At 42.2% G+C, this 19,623-nt stretch overlaps 2 protein-coding genes across 2 annotated transcripts; one reads left to right on the top strand and one right to left on the bottom strand.

The window, feature by feature from the left end:
- Positions 1 to 4,827: 4,827 nt before the first annotated feature.
- rsph9 (radial spoke head component 9) lies at positions 4,828 to 11,541 on the top strand. The gene is made up of 5 exons (XM_024378131.2): positions 4,828 to 5,547; positions 5,742 to 5,910; positions 6,114 to 6,243; positions 6,719 to 6,865; positions 10,748 to 11,541. Exons 1-5 carry the CDS (start codon positions 5,321 to 5,323, stop codon positions 10,906 to 10,908), a joined length of 834 nt encoding a protein of 277 aa, XP_024233899.1. The 5' UTR covers positions 4,828 to 5,320; the 3' UTR covers positions 10,909 to 11,541.
- A 146-nt stretch (positions 11,542 to 11,687) lies between these two features.
- Positions 11,688 to 17,555, bottom strand: mrps18a (mitochondrial ribosomal protein S18A). Its single transcript, XM_042300811.1, is given in 9 exon segments — positions 11,688 to 11,820; positions 11,822 to 11,893; positions 13,151 to 13,223; positions 13,315 to 13,438; positions 13,625 to 13,697; positions 13,699 to 13,715; positions 14,009 to 14,040; positions 17,404 to 17,507; positions 17,509 to 17,555. Coding segments are annotated over 9 exon segments (612 nt in total). The 3' UTR covers positions 11,688 to 11,750.
- Between the last annotated feature and the right edge of the window lie 2,068 nt (positions 17,556 to 19,623).

Here is a 19,623-nt window from a genome sequence, read left to right as displayed (position 1 = left end):
TGAGAGTTTGTTGGTCATTATTAGTGTTTGAGATTTTGTACCGAATAAGTTAATATGTAAGTAACTATTAAGTGTCCATAGCCATAGGGTCACTGCATGACAGATTTTCTAGTAGGATTTAGCAGTAGCTTCAACAGTGTCTTGTTACTACAGGACTTTTTTTTTCTTTGATCCCCTTGCATCCAGCCTTCTCTCTCACCAGGGTGCCTCAGTTTTCAAAAGGACATGTTTTTTAGTACAAGTGATTGGCCGATTAATGAAGTGCTAAGCCCGCCAGATATCTGGGTGGAGGCTTTTCACAGAGCAGAAAAATAGGGTTTTGTTATTAGATTAGGATCAGTGTAAATTCACCTTGTTTTGGGTGGGGGGGTGAATGGAACATATCAGGAACAATAGCGGGCTGCAGAAGTGGTTCTTATTGGCTTACTTCAAATTGGTACGTCCTGATTTTGTAGTTTTACCACTGACACTTAATTCACTGTTAATTAGCTGTGACATATACACACACACACACACACAGAAGTACATAATATAGTTCAGTTCCCCCAAAAGCCTCTTAAACCAACAGAATAATCTGCAAAACAAACTTTAGTCCAGGGGTGATCTGGAGCGCTCAGCTCTGCAATCAATGGCTCTCAATCATGGACAAAGAGACAACGTAAAGCAGGGTGAGTTCACCATGTAATCACAGATTGTGTAACAGGCAACTCTAGAGATGTGGAAATAACTTTTGGCAGTATTAAGCTTTGACACCATTTCCTCACCCCTAGCACATGTACTGAACAAATGTGAATAACTACACACAAACATGCATACACCTTTTCTTAGGGGGCCCTCAAGACATTATACTGTTGGATGCTCAAGGAGCACATGGGTTATCAGGTTTGTTTGGTGTTGTTTGTTGGACAGAGATTTTCAGTTGCACAAGAATTAAAAACATTTTCCCTCGTTATGTTAAGGTTGTGTGTGTGTTGGTGAATGAGAAAGGGAGAGTGTGGGTGAGTGGGTAATAAATAGATTTCATCAGAATGGATTACTGGTGTTAGCCTGTACCTCCTTAGAGTGTGGTTGGGTAATTGGATAGCTGAACACCCAGAAGGCAATTAAAGAGCCATTGAGACTACAGGCAATAATTTGCTTCAGCAACTCATAATAGCAAATGTGCTAACTACCAGTCAGATCTCTATGCCTGTTTATGACACTCACACACGAGAAGAAACATGAGTTTTGGGACAGTGAGAGAATTTGCGGGGGCTCTAATTGCTTGCAGGTCATCTGCAAGCTCTACGGATGAATTGGGAAAGAGATGTGTGTGAGAGTGGAAGTCTGTTGTCTGGTGTGTGTCTTTCCCCCTTGGAGAGGTGTTGGAATTGGTGTTATACTCTACCGGCTCTCAAGTCAAAATTAGACGTTCATCCATGTTTCTCAACGTCAAAGTGTTTAAGGTTCAGTTTAGGCATTAATTCCAAATTCTTAAGGTTAGACATTAACTCTGAATGGTTCAGGTTTGGGATAGGCTTAAAACCAACATTCTATCGCTGGATTCACACTCGCAACCTTTGGAATCAGAGGCCGGCGCCTACACCCATCCACCATCACGGCCTACAACCAAAACCTACTTGAAGGTAACATCGCTCACTCTTGCGCTAGTGGCCAGTTTCCACCTCATCTCCTGACATTCTCAGACATGGATCGATGTCATATACTGACTTGTATCACAGGTGACCTTGCTGGTTATGCTTGATATGTGTGTTTGTAGGTGCATGTTGTGTGTGTGTGTGTGATAGTCGGTATTGCTGGTGAGCAGAGAGGAAAGCACCAGTTGTTTGCCAGCTCAGTAGAGCAGAAGTAATCTGGAGTTAGGAGCAAAGGAGCCTGGGAACCTGCCTACTCCAGACCCAGCAGTCAAGAAGCAGTCCAAACATCACAGTGAGGACTAACCAGCGGTCAGACCGCAAACACCGTGCCTCGGTTCTGACACAGTAGGGTTTGGGCTGCAGCAGAAGGAGTGTGTGAAAGTGTGAATATGTCAATGTGAGAATTTTTTTCAAAAGTTTTTCAATCAATTTAGCTGATCATACTGAAGTGGGATATGGACCAAAGCAGAGCCAAAAGACTTACACCCACACACAATCTCTTTGGTAATGAAGGAGAGGAAGCCATTGATTTAGAATATTGAGACACAGCCCATGTTGCTGTGTTTAATCTGTAGGTGTCGGGCAAGGCCGTATCATTCACCATGTAAAGGGGATCACAGAGCATTTGAGACTGGGCTACAGTCCTAGTCTGGATCAAGACATTTATCCACTGCTAATCCAGATTTACTGCTACAAGGAGTGTGTACGTGAGTACGTGCACGTGTGTGTACATTCGCACATGTGCTTATGTACTTGTGTGTGAGACAAACCCATCGAACCCAGGGCCCTCACCACATTCTTGGCATTGTGTATTTGTGCTTCATTACACCACAGACACTTCTTTAATAAGTAATCTCTCTACCTCTTTCTCTTTTCTAGCTGTTTCTGTCTTCTCTCAGCTCAGGGCAAAGAACTTACCCATGGCCTATCGCAAGATAGTCTCTCGAGCCAGACGGCTTTCTTCCGCAATCTTTGAATGCTTCGTTGCCTATAGGCTTATGTTTCTCCAAGGTCGGGGACATGGGAGAGTAATTGCAAGATGGAGGGTTGGTGTGTGTTGAATGGGAATAAACCATGTTAGTTCCATGGGGGGGGGGGATCACTCTTCCTTCATGTCACCGCAATGATCGATGGATCTGACCTCTGACCCTGTGAGTTTCTATCTAAACTTAGTTCCAACCAATCAGGCGATCGCGTGGCCCAATGCCAACCAATCAGATGCTACAGAGGCATCGTATTCTACACCCTTCCCACCTTTTGTCCCTCAGGATTAGTTCCTTGGCAACGCTGGTCGCCTGGGAGGTGAGGTTCCCAGAGGAGTGGGACCACAGCCCACCAACACCAAGTTCAGGGAGGTGGGGGCGATGTGTCATTTAGCAGACACTTTTATACAAAGCAACTTACAGAATTTGTTTGATGTAAGGTTGGCCTCAGGAATCAAACCTTCAATCCTGGCATTGCACGTGTCATGCTCTTCCAACTGAGCCATAGGGAGTTTTCGTTAGTGTGTTTGGGTATGACTGTGTGTGAGCACCTGCTCATTTGCATGTACAGTATGCAGAATGTGAAGCTGCACCTGTGTATATATTTGTGTAAGTTTGTGTGAGAGTGTGTGTGCACATGCACGGCTGTTCTGTGGGGACAAAAGGAAAAGGAAAAGTCACCCCACTCGGTCTCTTTGTGTTCTCTGGCTGCGGTCGGGGCCAGGGGGAGGACAAGGAATGGGGGAGGGAGGGAGGGGGCTGAAGTCTCCAGTCTCCACCGAGGCGGTAGCATGTGATTCCGGCCTGCCAGGTCCTTTTGTTCGGCAATTACACCAAACGCATAGATCCCTGGAAACGGTAATGTTCTGGTGGCCCGCGGAAGGCATGGGAACAGCCAGCCAGGAAAGAAGGGGAAGTGAATACAGAGCAGGATTTATGAGAACAGGGTTACCTACTTAGCCTTAACAACTGCTTCAGAGTCAGTTCTGTTGCTCGGCTTGTGATGGTAAAGGTTAGGAGAGATGTAGGGAGGGCTGAGCCTAAATCAGTATTGAAAGAAAGAATCAAGTGATTTAAGGGGGCATGTTCAGCAGGAATGAGAAGATGGCGTTCTTGTTTTTAAGAGAGGGTGTTTCAATCTAATCTCTGCTATCAGGGGCATGTACCCCTGCTACCTAAGGGGGCCGCTGTTGTAGCACTGTTCCCAAAGGGTTGCCAGATGTGTAGAACATTAACATTCACCAAGACAGAACAGTCTGAAGTTACAGTGCTGCAACATCCCACAGTGCTACAACTTCAAATGATTTGAGTGTCTATTTCCTCCCTCTATCATCCATCCCACATTCTTCATGTTTCCTGCTACTCCTGCTACAAAAAGCTGCCCTGCAGACTTCCCTGCTTTATCTCCATATAGTATCTCTCTCTTCTTTATCCCCACTCTTCAACCCCTATCCCTCTCTTCCCATCTCCTCCCTAATACCTCTCTTCTTCCTTTCTGTTACATCCTCTCTGCTCTCTTTCTGGTCCCAAATGCACCTCGTGAGATCTCAGACAGACTCAGGGGTGAGAGGATGAGAAGCTGTCTTGAGCTGGTAAGTTATGATGAGTTAGGGTCATAGGAGTGCTCTAACTCATGAAGGCCCTCTCAGCTCCTGTGCTGCTGTTATGGCTTATAGATCTAAAGACATCTGTATAAGAAAGTGTACCTTTGGCATTGAGAATTCCCCATCTTCCATTATGAAGTTACGATGGTGGGAAAATATGGCAATCCAATAATATATATAAAATATGGGCTATATACACACTTATTTATGTACATGACATGAATCTTATATAAGTACGTAAGTACACAGATCGAGGGACATGAACCCATTGATGCACGCACACACATAAACATTATTGACCCCCTGTCCCATGTGCTCAGGATTCAAAGTGGTATAATCTCAGTTCCTCTCAGTTCCTATATCCATAAAGTCCTATCCTCCTTTGTGCCAGCTGCGCACTGGGTCTAAGGTCTCTCTCTCTTTTTCTCAATTAAATGTAAGCACTTTATTGGCATGGGAAAACATATGTTTACATTGCCAAAGCAAGTGAACTAGATAATAAACAAAAGGGAATTAAACAATAAAAAACATGCACAGTAAACATTACACTCACACATGTTCCAAAAGAATAAAGACATCTCACTTTTTCCTCTCTCACTGTCACTCAATCCACAGCTAAATGGGTGAGAAACAACTCATACTGACAGACCCTCAGAAAGCATTGGGAAACCTCACAAGAGCTCAGAGGAACAGGTTTCTGGCTGTGACTTGAAGGAAAGGCCTTGGAAATCTCCCCCATTCTTTACTATCAACACTGAAATATCTGAAGTAGCTAAGACTGTAAATTAGAAAAATATGAGATGAGGATAGGTAGCCTAACAGACAAGTACGTGGAAAAATTGTTGCAGAATTCGAGCCAAGTGTTGAAGATCAGATCGAGAATTCAACTAATTCAATCTCTAGCTAATGCGTGCAGCTCAACTGCTTTGTCGACGGGCAGCAATCCGCAGTTGCTATGACTACACGTAACTAAGATTTTGTTGACATTGACAACCGGACGTTCTTGGCAGCTGTCCCCACGTAACCTAGATACCAAACATTTTGCCTTTTTATAGAAAAGTATTTACTTTTCATTGAGACACGCTTTATATATGCAATGGACTCCAGTACGTTATACTACTCCTTGGACCTCGTTTCTGGTAGCGGTTTAACTTTGAGCAGTGAGCAAAAAGCTGCCCTGCAGACTTCCCTGGTCATTCTGAAGAGGAACAACAAATTCAATCGTGTCCTGTTTTGGGGCAAGATTCTGGGCATAAAGGGTGACTATTTCATTGCTCAAGGGGTTTCAGAGGATGAGATGACGGATAAAAAGAGCCTTTACAGGTAAGAGGTGCAAAGGAAATTGTTTTAGAGCCTCTAGTCTATTTTACTACAGGTATATTATTATAGCTAGCTTGCATTTTGCTGTTGTCACTTGTGGCTTTGGAGTTGTGAACCATTCTCCTATTCAAGATGTTCTCTCTCTGTGTGTATGTGTGCCCTCTTGCACACGTGTTTGTGTCCTTTCCCAACTCCAGTTTCAACTGTGTGGACTGGCACTTGCTTCCCCCTGCCACTGAGGCAATGCTAGCGGAAGTTTCTGCTACAGCAAAGGGTCGCTTCGTTGGAGACCCCTCACATGAGTATGAGCACACCGAGATACGGCGGCAAGGGGAGGGGGACGAGGCTGTGGAGGAGGAAGTCGTGGTGGGGACAAGTGTGACGAATTATATTGTTTAATTTTGAGCTAATTGTGTTTTGTTTATTAATAAGTGTCAGTGATTAATGTACAGTGACAAGATTCATATGACCGTTGTGACTGTGTGTGGTATTATTGCAGAAGAGTGATGACTAGTTTGTTTGGGTGTTGTGACAGATGTTTGGTAATGGTTGTTTGGTTTGTGTTGCAGGTTAAGGTGAAAGAGGAGAAGAGGCTGGCCTCCACTGTCCATACCATTGATAAGGAGGTGTCTGTGGTCCCGCGCGGTGCCTTCATCAAGAGTCCCCATGGCCTGGTGCAGACCAATCGCAGCTTTGAGGGTAAAGCTACCTTTCAAAGTTATTAATTAAATGGATGGCTCCACGTAGAGTGTGGTGGTTCCCAGTTCAGAATGTGGTCTGACTGTGGAGAGACTAGTAACCGGAAGGTTGCAAGTTCAAATCCCCGAGCTGACAAGGTACAAATCTGTCGTTCTGCCCCTGAACAGGCAGTTAACCCACTGTTCCTAGGCCGTCATTGAAAATAATTATTTGTTCTTAACTGACTTGCCTAGTTAAATAAAGGTAAAACAAAAAATAAAAGATGGGACACAGCTTTGTGTGTTACTGGCTCGAGAGGATGACTCAGCTGTGTAGTTTTTAGGTCAGTGTGTTGGAAGTTGGAACCAGAATCCAGACTGTCATTTATCTCACACTGTACATCTATAGTGTACACACGTTTGTGTGTTTTCTTTATCATACACATACAGAATCATATCATACTATCAGTTACTGAGTCAGTGAATCTGTTCTGTAGGTCTGTCCTCATTGGAGGCAGGTAAACTCAGCTACTTCCTGCACTTCACTGAGCCGCAGAAACTGAAGAAGAAATCCATCCTGGAGCTGGCTGACCTCAACCCCTCCATTGACTTCCTGGATCCTTTGAGTGAGGATATCCCCAAAGGTAACAGAGTTCCAAATCTCTCACTACACCACTCCTTTACAGTCATCCTACCGTTCCCCCCATGGGTGGGGTTTCTTTCCCACATGTTGTCTGTCTTTAGAAATAGAACCAGTTCCTTGAAAGTACCACCCTTTTGTGGGAGACAAAAATGTAATACGAACATGAGATTACTAATGTTTGGCATGCTCTTGATTTTTTATTTATTTATTTTACTAGGTAAGTTGACTTAGAACACATTCTCATTTACAGAAATTACCTGGGGAATAGTCCAATGGTCACTCTCTATTATACTAAACTAGCCTTTTAATTGGTGCTAATAATAATTTGGGTTGGCAGTTGAGAGCCCAGTTTATCAAGGCATCCTCCTCTGCAGGGCCGGCTCTAGCCTTTTGGGGGACCTAAGCGGGATTTGGTTGGGGGGGGGGCCCACCACACTGCAAAACATTTGTGGCCCCCCTCTTGTCGATGGAGAGACACATTTTAGTTTTAAAGTTAATTTCTTGTAATTCTACACATTTTGCTATGGGGTGGAGAGAAAACAGCAATTTTATAACACATTTCATGCAATTCTGCTTGTTTTGCCATGGGGCAGATTTTTCTTTGCAGTTTTACAGCAAATTTCCTTCAAATTCTACCCATTTTGCCATGGGGTGGAGATTAGATTTTTCAGTTTTAAAGCACAGTTCCTGCAATTCTACACATTTGGTAATAACTTATGCTATGTTAATATGATATCTGAGTGAGAATGACTAACAAAATCAATGGGGTTCTCCTGAAGGTCAGGGCCCCTGGGCACGTGCTGTGTGCCCGGTCCATATTCGGCCATGGTTTTATTTCTACTAGTAAGTCAATTAAGAACAAATTCTTACTTACAATGGTGATTTGTCAAACACATCAATAAACAATTACACTATACATATCTATATACACATCAATTACACAATACATACGAAAGCAAACGCAAAATACGAAAAGAAAAACACAATCATATGAAACAAATACATTCTTCAGTAAAAAGGCCCTCTAACATCCATCTGAATTGCCTTAGAGGCACCAAATCCAACAACTTTAAAAGGACTTCTGGAGATCATGTCACATTATAGGTGTCAAAAAAATGAATGCAGATTTACCTAACTTGTGGAGATTGAAGGGAAATCCAGGGTAAGCCATCCCCAATGGGTATTTGTTCACTCAGGATCCCTTTATCTAATATTAGGTTTTGGTTGAAGATGTGATAACATTCAGTATCAACATTCAGTATCAAAAATATGCAAAAGTAGAGAAAATTAGAAAGGGCGCAAAGTATGCGCAAAGTATGTATGCATACAGTACCAGTCAAAAGTTTGGACACACCTACTTATTCAAGGGTTTTTCTTTAGTTTGACTATTTTATACATTGTAGAATAATAGTGAAGACATCAAAACTATGAAATAACACATATGGAATCATGTAGTAAGCAAAAAAGTGTTAAACAAATCAAAATATATTTTATATTTGAGATTCTTCAAATAGCCACCCTTTGCCTTGATGACAGCTTTACACACTCTTGGCATTCTCTCAACCAGCTTCATGAGGTAGTTGCCTGGAATGCATTTCAATTAACAGGTGTGCCTTATTAAAAGTACATTTTTGGAATTTCTTTCTTTCTGAATGCATTTGAGCCAATAAGTTGTGTTGTGGTAAACAGAAGATAGCCCTATTTGGTAAAAGACCAAATCCATATTATGTCAAAGAACAGCTCAAATAAGCAAAGAGAAACGACAGTCCATCATTACTTTAAGACATGAAGGTCAGTCAATCTGTAAAATTAAGAACTTTGAAAGTTTCTTCAAGTGCAGTCACAAAAACCATCAAGCGCTATGATGAAACTGGCTCTCATGAGGACCGCCACAGGAAAGGAAGACAGAGTTACCTCTGCTGCAGAGGATACGTTCACTCGTTAACTGTACCACAGATCTCAGCCCAAACGAATGCTTCAGAGTTCAAGTAACAGACACATCTCAACATCAACTGTTCAGAGGAGACTGCGTGAATCAGGCCTTCATGGTAGAATTGCTACAAAGAAACCATCACTAAAGGACACCAATAAGAAGAGACATTAGATCAGTGGAAATCAGTGGAAGTCCAAATTTGAGATTTTTGGTTCCAACCGCCACATCTTTGTGAGACAGAGTATGGCACACTTAATCAGCAAGACTACCACAGCATTCTGCAGCGATACGCCATCCCATCTGGTTTGTGCTTAGTGGGACTATCATTTGTTTTTCAATATGACAATGACCCAAAACACACCTCCAGGCTGTGTAAGGGCTATTTGACCAAGAAGGGGAGTGATGGTGCTGTATCAGATGACCTGGCCTCCACAATCACCGACCTCAACCCAATTGAGATGGTTTGGGATGAGTTGGACCGCAGAGCGAAGGAAAAGCAGCCAACAAGTGCTCAGCATATGGGAACTCCTTCAAGACTGTTAGAAAATCATTCCTCATGAAGCTGGTTGAGAGAATGCCAAGAGTGTGCAAAATTGTCTTATGGCTTAATTATTTTATTTTTTTACCCTTTCCTCCCCTTCATCTACACCGATTTAAGTGGATTTAACAAGTGACAACAATAACATCAGATTTCCCCTGGTCAGTCTGTCAGTTTATATCTGGATGATATCAAACTGTAGTTTGTCTAAACAGACATATATCACAATTTGTTTGTGGTGTGGGTGCTGTGGAAAAGTGAGAGGCTCTGGGCACACAGCAGTGTCTGTCTAAAACGTCACAGCTGTTCATTTCAAAGGGATGAGCATCTCTGTGGTGTGTGAATGTGTGTGCAGCTTTCCCAAACCAGCTTACATTACACAGCTGTCCCAGTGACAGCATCACCCTCACTGAGAACTTAACGGCCAGGCCTCAAGCCTTTGCTGAAGGGAGCGAGAGACCCAGATTAAAGACAGTTTAAGGAGAAAATGATGGATCTCCATCGAAAGTGCTTTCCTCTGGTATCTCTGAGTGAAGCTACCCCTCTCACCACAGCAATCCTCCAGACTTGCCTGGAAGTGGCAACAGTTGCAGTTATGGACTTCTGATTTATGCCTATACCCCTTCCATGCCTGTTCTCCCATTGGGTTCCTCCCTATGCCACGTGTGACTTTGAAACCGCCAGTGTGTTTCGGTGGAAAGTAGACTTATCTGGACACCATCACTGAACAGCTTCTCAAATCACGTCAACCTGGCAGGAGTGTCTTTGGGTCATGGAAGATGAATCTCTCCCCACAGACAAAGAGCCATTGTGAAACACCTCCCAATAAAGCCTATTTCTGGAATCTCTGTTTCTAGATATCTCTTGCAAAAGGTTTCAATTAATTTCCCGCCCCATAGCATTGTGAAACTGAAATATGAGAGAAAAACAGTATCAGAACAGCTGACACAATTTACTGGAATCGCTGTTCCTAGATAGCTCTGGCACAAGGTTTAATTTCATGTTTAATGCTTTGATAATTGGAGAGGTTCCAGATGAATGAATTATTTCCAATACGTCCTGGAGCCTCCTGATTAATGGTGCAGTGAATCTGCGGTGAGAGAATTCTGCTAGGCTCCCATTCAGCATGAACAGTGTTCTCTGGCTATGGGTGATGCCAATGAGCAGACAGCTGCTCCACCAGGCCTCCCTGATATTTAGAGTCAGGGAAAGGACTAACTAAACCCTTCTAAATTATTGAGCTATCAGCCAACTGTTACCTTTTTCTGTGTAGACTTCTTTACATAGGGAAGAGTGGATTCAGTTAATGTGGGAGTAATGTGAGACCTGTACACGGTCTCCGTTTATGAAAGGTCATGGGCGAGCAGCAGTTTGTGTGATAATCTTCATAACCCATATACTTGTGTGTGTAGGGTCGTGGAGCTTGCAGTTTGAGCGTGGCAGCACAGTGTGTGTGATCCGTAGCATGCTGTGGCTGGGCCTGACCTCCTTCCATGTACCCATGACCCCCCAGCACGGATACATCTACATGGGCGACGGACTGAAGAACCTGGACCTGCCCTTCATGCTTTAAAAAGCCAGTGAGATCCAGAGCTGGAGAGCCAACACCTACCACTTATCTAAACTGAGAATCATCATCAACCTCTCATCTGAGCAAGCAGTGTTTCATCCCCGCCCAAAACAGTTCTATTTATGCAAGAGATGTTTCTTTAGTGATATTTAAAGTAAATAAACAAACTAAAATCATTCATTATTTGTGATTTACCTCCACATGCACTTGGTTCATTTCTGTCAATAGGCCCAGTAAATGCTTACTTCCACACTCATGCAAACACACATGGTGGAGGGAGAAAAAGCAAATCTGATTTATTTGCACATCTGGGTTGTCTTGAAGTACAACATCCCACCTACATCAAAACAGTGTAACACTGACCCAATTGATCTTACAGCAAGGGCTCTAGTCAATCTGTATTGCTGAAGCGTTACAGATTCCGCAATAGAAATGTAAAGGTAATGCCCGATTGAGTTGACATATGCAGTGGTTACCGTGAATGCAGTCTCTGGTAAAGCTGGAACATTGCCTTTAAAATGTCAATCACGCTGTAAAGCTGAACTGCCGCGATGCGGATTGAATAGAGCCCCTAAATGTGGAGTTTAATAGTTTTGTTTCAGGGCATCTTCAAAAAGGTCAAATGACAGAATGGGTTTCCAATGGGCAATGTCCACCAATAGATAAATAGGCTGGACAAATACAGATGCTCCCCCAGCTTTTCCAATGGCTAGTTCTCGAAGTCAATGGAGCTCCAAATGGGCCAGGAGTACTATAAGGAAGGACGTCCAATAGAACTGTTGTACCCCATCTCTGTCCCGCCCACACTGACTCCTGCTGCTGTGAGTTGACATGCACCCAGGTCATCAATGTTTCAGGTAGAGGATTTTCTTGCCGTACTGTACGTTGTTTCCGAGAGCTGGGTGGCCGACAGATGCGGTTTTTACACCACTTCAGCCCCGTCCTATAGATGGGCTTCACTGAATCAATGGACCAGCGAGTCAGATATCTGTGATGCAACAACACAGGTGTGAGTTAGTCAGAGAGAGGATGCACAAGAGTTAGTTGAAAGGTGTCATGACGTTGGCCTGGGGGTAGGTTTATGACAGTCATAAATACCTCTTCTTCCTCTCTCTACCCTACTGATGTTACATTTGAAAACCCCTTGGTTAACAGAGATTCTGGGAACATCAGAAGGTGGGGGGAAATGAACTATATTCTGGTAATCTGACCAATTGAACATATGCCGTGGTACTTAATAAATATGATGTCAGTTCGGTTGTCATCTGAGACATTCCCATCAATGATAAGATGACAAACTCTACAGTGTAAAGTCTACACATCAGTTATCGGATTCACATGGAATTGTTGTTCAATTTAAATGTTTGAATATGAAATTATTCATGATGGGATGAAATGTGATTTTAGCTCCTAAAATGTGAGAATTGGGTTTTCATGAGTGAATTAGGCCCGACTCAGTGGCCCGCCCACGTGAAGAGACATAGGTTGTAAACTATGAAACACACCCCTTTTCTCCCTCCACTATATAAGCCTTCAACACGGCCTTCCATCTACCACCAACCTACGCAGCGCAGCTCAAAGTAAATATTTATTGCATTTTCCTTTTCCAAATGGGCGGTAATTTAGAATGCATAAAATACTGTATTTACGAAAGGACAGCTTCTTCCTTTGGTCCTCAGTCTTCCCGCTCTTTCACTCAAACCCAGACCTTTTCTTTTGTGTAACCAGCTGTCATATCTGTTCCGCCCGCTAGGGACATTTTCCCTTTATGACGTAATTTGTAATCAAGGTATAATTCATTCTGTGTATATGTAATTCTGTGTGATTAGTTAGGTATTTAGTAAATAAATAATTAAACCCAATTTTGTATTGCTGATTCAACTTGTTAGCCAGGGATTGTGAAGATAACCAAGAATTTACAACTTTCAGATGAGACTGAATTAAGGTGACGATTAATATTGACTGCTATTGATGTAAAATATTACTGTCTTTAAGAGTTTATTCGGAAGATAACAGCTCTATAAATATTCTTTCGTGGTGCCCCGACTCTCTAGTTAATTACATTTACATGATTAGCTCAATCAGGTAATATTAATTATGGAGAAATGATTTTATAGTATAGCATGTCATATCACTTAATCCGGCATAGCCAAAGACACGACAAAGGTAATGTCATGAGAGGTCTAACAAGAAACAATACAGGTGTGAGAGGGTAGATACTGATGGTGTCAAACACACTCGTTACCTGTTGAGCTGTGGCTTGGGCTTCTTTGGGATGTGTCCCTCTGGTAGTGTTGGTTTGTGATCTGGGAGCAGACCTGGAGTAGAAAAGAGAGTACTTTTACCACTTTGAAGAGAATACATTTCATAATAGTTGTGCATCCAGAGCAGACACACACAGCATCGTACCTGCTCTGTGAGCCATCTGCACACAGATGGCGATCTTGCGGTGCTCCTGGGCACAGAGACCAGTGACTCTACGAGGCAGCATTCCTCCATCAGACCTGATGAACTGACTGAGCAACAGGACATCCTAACAAATACAAACACAGGGAATTACTGTACGCCTGAGCTCATAGAACAGGCACACATATTGACATAAAATGCATGAGACATGGCAGATGTGAGTGTGGACCAGCACTGTTCATCTCACTCTGTTATTCTGGCAGAACAGTCGAGAGGCAGTAAGTATGCAGTCAGGTATCACTGAAACACTTACTGTGTAGTTGTAGTTGTTCTGCAGGTTCCATCGATAGATGGGGCACTGGGCTGTGGCGTTGGGTGGCTGTGGCCTCAGTTGTTCCCTCAATCTGAGAAAAGAATGCAATGCTGATCAATAAATAAATAAGCACTGCACAAATACTTCCATCAATCTACTGTAAATGTCACATTTACTAGCCATCTAGATAAGTGTTCATACTTAACACAATGGTATAGAGCTCGTGTTATACTTTATATCCTGAAGTGTGTGGATACCGTATTGACGAGTATTGACTCAAATGCAGTATTCCACAACATTGCTAAAGTAAGAGATAAAAGTAACCCATCGCCACTCACACAGTGTACAATGATGAACCAACAGGTTAGCAAGCTTGTCACTTACTATTGTTGTTTTTCATTCTTTCTTTTCCACGACTGTAAACACAAACAACATAGTCAATGTCAAAGTTAGTATAGCTACAATCCAGGGCATGTCAGTCAAGCAGTGTTTCATAACAAACCGGTGTTGTGCCGAAAAGCTTCCCCCTGTCGTGCTTTTCCCTATTATGGCTTTTCCGACATTAAAAAAAAATATATTACTGTTTTAGTTAAGAATGTAGATACAGTAGTAATAATAACAATAATAAATCAAAAATGTGTACTCTGGGCGAAAAATAAAGTTCAAATATGTAAGTCAACATGAGTGCAGAGGAAATGGGGCAAACTAGATCCCAACCCAATCTCGGCCATATACGATTTGAGGTCTCGAAGGGAAAAGTGCGGACTTGGAAGATGACAAGGGGGTTATCTTCCCCAAAATAAGCGTGGAACACCAGAGGCCTCATATAGAGGAGACTCGTTGGATGATGTGCAAGTAGTGATACTGGTGTGCAAATGAGCAGAAAAGTAAATAAAAACAATATGGGGATGAGGTAGGTAGATTGGGTGGGCTATTTACAGATGGACTATGTACATCTGCAGCGATCGGTTAGCTGCTCAGATAGCTGATGTTTAAAGTTAGTGAGGGAAATGTAAGTCTCCAGCTTCAGCGATTTTTGCAATTCGTTCCAGTCACTGGCAGCAGAGAACTAGAAGGAAAGGCAGCCAAAGGAGGTGCTGGCTTTGGGGTTGACCAGTGAGTTAAACCTGCTGGAGCGCGTGCTACGGTTGGGTGTTGTTATCGTGACCAGTGAGCTGAGGCGGAGCTTTACCTAGCATAGACTTATAGATGACCTGGAGCCAGCGGGTCTGGCGACTAATATGTAGCGAGGACCAGCCGACTAGAGCATACAGGTCGCAGTGGTGGGTGGTATAAGGGGCTTTGGTAACAAAATGGATGGCACTGTGATAGACTGCATCCAGTTTGCTGAGTAGAGTATTGGAAGCTATTTTGTAGATGACAATGCCGAAGTCGAGGATCGGTAGGATTGTCAGTTTTACTAGGGTAAGTTTGGCGGCGTGAGTGAAGGAGGCTTTGTTGCGAAATAGAAAGCCGATTCTAGATTTGATTTTGGATTGGAGATGCTTGATATGCGTCTGGAAGGAGAGTTTACAGTCTAGCCAGACACCTAGGTATTTGTAGTTGTGCAGCCTCCACAACCACCACACCAGCAGGTGCAGCCTCCAACCCAGCGGCCTCCACCCCCACCACACCAGCAGCAGCTACTGATAAACAAATGTATGTATGTAATCTTGTCAGGTTGATCCATTTGTATCTCTCAGTACACTTACAGGTACATTTTTTCAGGTGTTGCAGAGGCAAATATGTATATGTGCTGTTGTCTAGAATCGGCCCATATAAATTTATCATCACAATCAACAGAACTGGTCCAAATATGGAGTTGGAATGTGAGGTAAGACTGTGTTGCACATACAGTGTTTACATATACTGTATGTGTGTGATTAATCTGTGTATTTATGAGGAAAACCTAAATGGTTGTTTTTCCATGTAAACAGGATTTACCTTCATTGTCTTTTTTTCTGTCCGACCATCAATTCCTACATGTTCCATCTGGTGCGGAATTTTTAAAGGCAGTCAACCGAGCAAGCTTTCTACAATGACCTTTAAAATTACTGGCATTGGGGGAGCAAGAAATCAAAACTTAAGGTTGGTTGGATTATTCTCATATATGTTATATTTGACAGATTTTGAACTCAAGCAACTATCCCTGCTCTTTGAAATTTCAGATTGATCCAATGATGTACAAGTACATTATTGGCATCATCAATGAACACAACCACTGGACTGTGACGGTAAGAGCCGCTAAGGCAGTACTAAGATCTACATACATAATACAGAATATACATGTGAACACATACATGTGTGTAAAATGTGTGTAATATGTGTGCATGTAATGTGTGTGTGTCTGTCTAAACTTGAAAGGTTATACTGCCATCTCAAAAGAGGGCTCTGTTCCTCAACCCAATAAGGCAGTACTAAGAAATACATACATAACACAGAATATATGTGTGAACACATTCGTGTGTAAAATGTGTATGTGCTATACAATGAGGGAAAAAGTATTTGATCCCCTGCTGAATGTATTTCAAGACCGCCGAAAAAAAAAATTGTAGACCTCCACAAGTCTGGTTCATCCCTGGGAGCAATTTCCAAACGCCTGAAGGTACCACATTCATCTGTACAAACAATAGTACGCAAGTATAAACACCATGGGACCACGCAGCCATTATACCGCTCAGGAAGGAGAAGCGTTCGGTCTCCTAGAGATTAACGTACTTTGGTGCAAAAAGTGCAAATCAATCCCAGAACAACAGCAAAGGACATTGAGAAGATGCTGGAGGAAACAGGTACAAAAGCATCTATATCCACAGTAAAATGAGTCCTATAACAACATAACCTGAAAGGCCCCTCAGCAAGGAAGAAGCCACATCTCCAATACCGCCATAAAAAAGCCAGACTATGGTTTGCAACTGCACATGGGGACAAAGATCATACTTTTTGGAGAAATGGTCTGATGAAACAAAAATAGAACTGTTTGTCCATAATGACCATTGTTAAGGGGGAGGCTTGCAAGCCGAAGAACACCATCCCAACTGTGAAGCAAGGGGATGGCAGCATCATGTTGTGGGGGTGCTTTGCTGCAGGAGGGACTGGTGCACTTCACAAAATAGATGGCAACATGAGGCAGGAAAATGATATGGATATATTGAAGCAACATCTCAAGACATCAGTCAGGAAGTTAAAGCTTGGTCGCAAATGGGTCTTCCAAATGGACAATGACCCCAAGCATACTTGCAAAGTAGTGGCAAAATGGCTTTAACGAATCAAATACTAATTGTTGAAATTTGGAGGAATATGAAAATCATAGGTACAGAGGAATCACTCATTCTTTCGTTGTCATGAGAACCTGCTTGTTTTTAAGGAAATCTAATTCCTTAATTTTGTAGCTAGAATCAAGTACTTTCTGTGGCACAGTCAAATACTTTTTATAGAACAAACTTCACATCAGGATAGGCAACCGAAATGAATGTTTAATGTATGTGTGTTATATTAAAACAGGGGGAGTAACATGTAGGCAAGCAATAAACATTCTGGCGGGGGCTTTTTGGAGGAATATGAAAATCCGCACAACACCGGCAAGGGGATATACTGATAGTTCAAATGATCGAACTTATTATCAACTACCACAATTATGCCTTTAACCTTTGATGCCTTAAATAATCATTATCGAAGGGCAAAGATTACTAAATAGATGCGCTATTTTAGCTAGCTACAATTTCCAACGCTAACAGAGTGAACTGTCATATGGCTACAACAGGATTCAACAAGAAACTCACTGTGTCGAATTCCTCTGCTTTGAATATTTCCAAAAACCGAGAGCTGAGGGCAACTTGTTTTCCTCTGAAAGGCACTCATATTGCTGCAGCTGGCTACACATCTACCCAGAAAGAGAGATCAATATGTACCCACGCACACAGCGCGGTGCCATCTTCGAATGTTGACCTTTTTCTTCTTCTCTGCTATAATGGCGTTTGCAGAAATGCAACGTGCATTCCGCCACCTACTGTACGAGTAGTGAACAGGAAGGAAACAAAATGCGAAAAAACCCTGACGAAAGAGGATTTGCGGTCAGAGTGCAGTATAACTGCACTATGCGGCAAATACTTCGTCGAAAATAACACCGTTTTTTTATTGCAGTAATTTTGCAATGTAACTGGAATTAGAGTGCAGTATAACCACAGTTCAGTTATTCTGCAATTACTGCATCCAAAATACCACAGTCGACTGCAGTTACTTCATTTTTACTGCACTTTCAAAACTGCAATCTTTTTTTGTAAGGGAATGGAAAATAGATAAATCATAAACCTATCCCATTCCTTCAGTCACATTCCATTCAAGATAACATCCCACAGGCTCAAGGGCCTGGGAGGGGCAAACATCTTCTGACAGAATTGCCTGCAATGTTTCAGCTGTTACCCATCTAGCACATTTGGTTATTTGGAAGTATAGGGAACGTATGTTTTTGGTTTCACATTGGTTGTAGAAACGAAGCCATACTTCTCCTGACCGGTAACACTGAAAATGTTTTAAACATTCGGAGAACACAAGTGAAAATGTTGTCTGTTCTGGTAATGTTTATTTTTAGTTTGCAGGGATGTTCTTAAAATGTTTTACTCTGGTTCCTTGAAAGCTTTCCTGTGAGGTTCCCAGAATGTAGTAACAAATGACAGTAAATAGAACCACATGGGAACTTGTGTGGAATGTTCTGTGGAAGTACTGAAATTACCACAGACAAACAGTGTTTCGGAAAAAATTTGAGAACAGAACTTTAAATAGAACCATACATTTGTATTTATTTTTATTTAACCTTTATTTAACTAAGCAAGTCAGTTAAGACATATTTTTTTTTACAATGACAGCCTACCAAAAGGCTTCCTGTGGAACGGGGGCTGGGATAAAAAAAATATATAGGGCAAAACACACATCACGACAAGAGAGACGTCACAACACTACATAAAGAGAGACCTAAGACAACAACATAGCATGGCAGCAACACATGACAACACAACATGGTAGCAAAAACACATGACAACAACAACATGGTAGCAACACAACATCACAGCAGCACAAAACATGGTACAAACATTATTTGGCACAGACAACAGAACAAAGGCCAGAAGTTATAGACAACAATACATCACGTGAAGCAGCCACAACTGTCAGTAAGAGTGTCCATGGTTGAATCTTTAAATGAAGAGATGGAGATAAAACTGTCCAGTTTGAGGGAACTGAAAAGAGGAGCGACCCAAGGATGTGTGCTTTGGGTACCTTTAACAGAATGTGACTGGCAGAACGGGTGTTGTATGTGAAGGATGAGGGCTGCAGTAGGTATCTCAGATAGGGGGGAGTGAGACTTAAGAGGGTTTTAATAAATAAGCATGAACCAGTGGGTCTTGCGACGGGTATACAGAGATGACTAATTAAAACTTCTTAGGGCTGCAATCCCGTTAACGGGATTGATATGACAACAGCCAGTGAAAGTGTAGAGCGCCAAATTCAAACAACAGAAATCTCATAATTAAAATTCCTCAAACATGCATGTATCTTATACCATTTTAAATGTAACCTTGTTGTTAATCCCACCACAGTGTCCGATTTCAAACAGGCTTTACACTGAAAGCACCACAAATGATTATGTTAGGTCAGAGCCACAGAAAAACACAGCCATTTTTCCAGCCAAAGAGAGGAGTCACAAAAAGCACAAATAGAGATAAAATTAATCACTAACCTTTGATGATCTTCATCAGATGACACTCATAGGACTTCATGTTACACAATACATGTATGTTTTGTTCGATAAAGTGCATGTTTATATAAAAAAATCTCAGTATACATTGGCGCGTTATGTTCACTAGTTCCAGAAACATCTGGTGATATTGCAGAGAGCCACATCACTTGACAGAAATACTCATTATAAATGTCGATGAAAATACAATTGTTAGAGATGGAAAGATAGATACACTTCTCCTTAATGCAACCGCTGTGTCAGATTTCAA

The sequence above is a fragment of the Oncorhynchus tshawytscha genome, linkage group LG18 (genome assembly GCF_018296145.1).
Source record: "Oncorhynchus tshawytscha isolate Ot180627B linkage group LG18, Otsh_v2.0, whole genome shotgun sequence".
NCBI classification, from domain to species: domain Eukaryota; kingdom Metazoa; phylum Chordata; class Actinopteri; order Salmoniformes; family Salmonidae; genus Oncorhynchus; species Oncorhynchus tshawytscha.
Note: the sequence above shows the minus strand (reverse complement) of the source record. Positions and strands in the feature narration are given on the sequence as shown.

Coding starts and splice junctions, on each gene's coding strand:
- rsph9 (XM_024378131.2), top strand. CDS start 5,321: ATGGACTCCAGTACGTTATACTACTCCTTGGACCTCGTTTCTGGTAGC. Junction 5,548..5,741: donor GATAAAAAGAGCCTTTACAG/GTAAGAGGTGCA, acceptor TCCCAACTCCAG/TTTCAACTGTGTGGACTGGC. Junction 6,866..10,747: donor GAGTGAGGATATCCCCAAAG/GTAACAGAGTTC, acceptor TTGTGTGTGTAG/GGTCGTGGAGCTTGCAGTTT.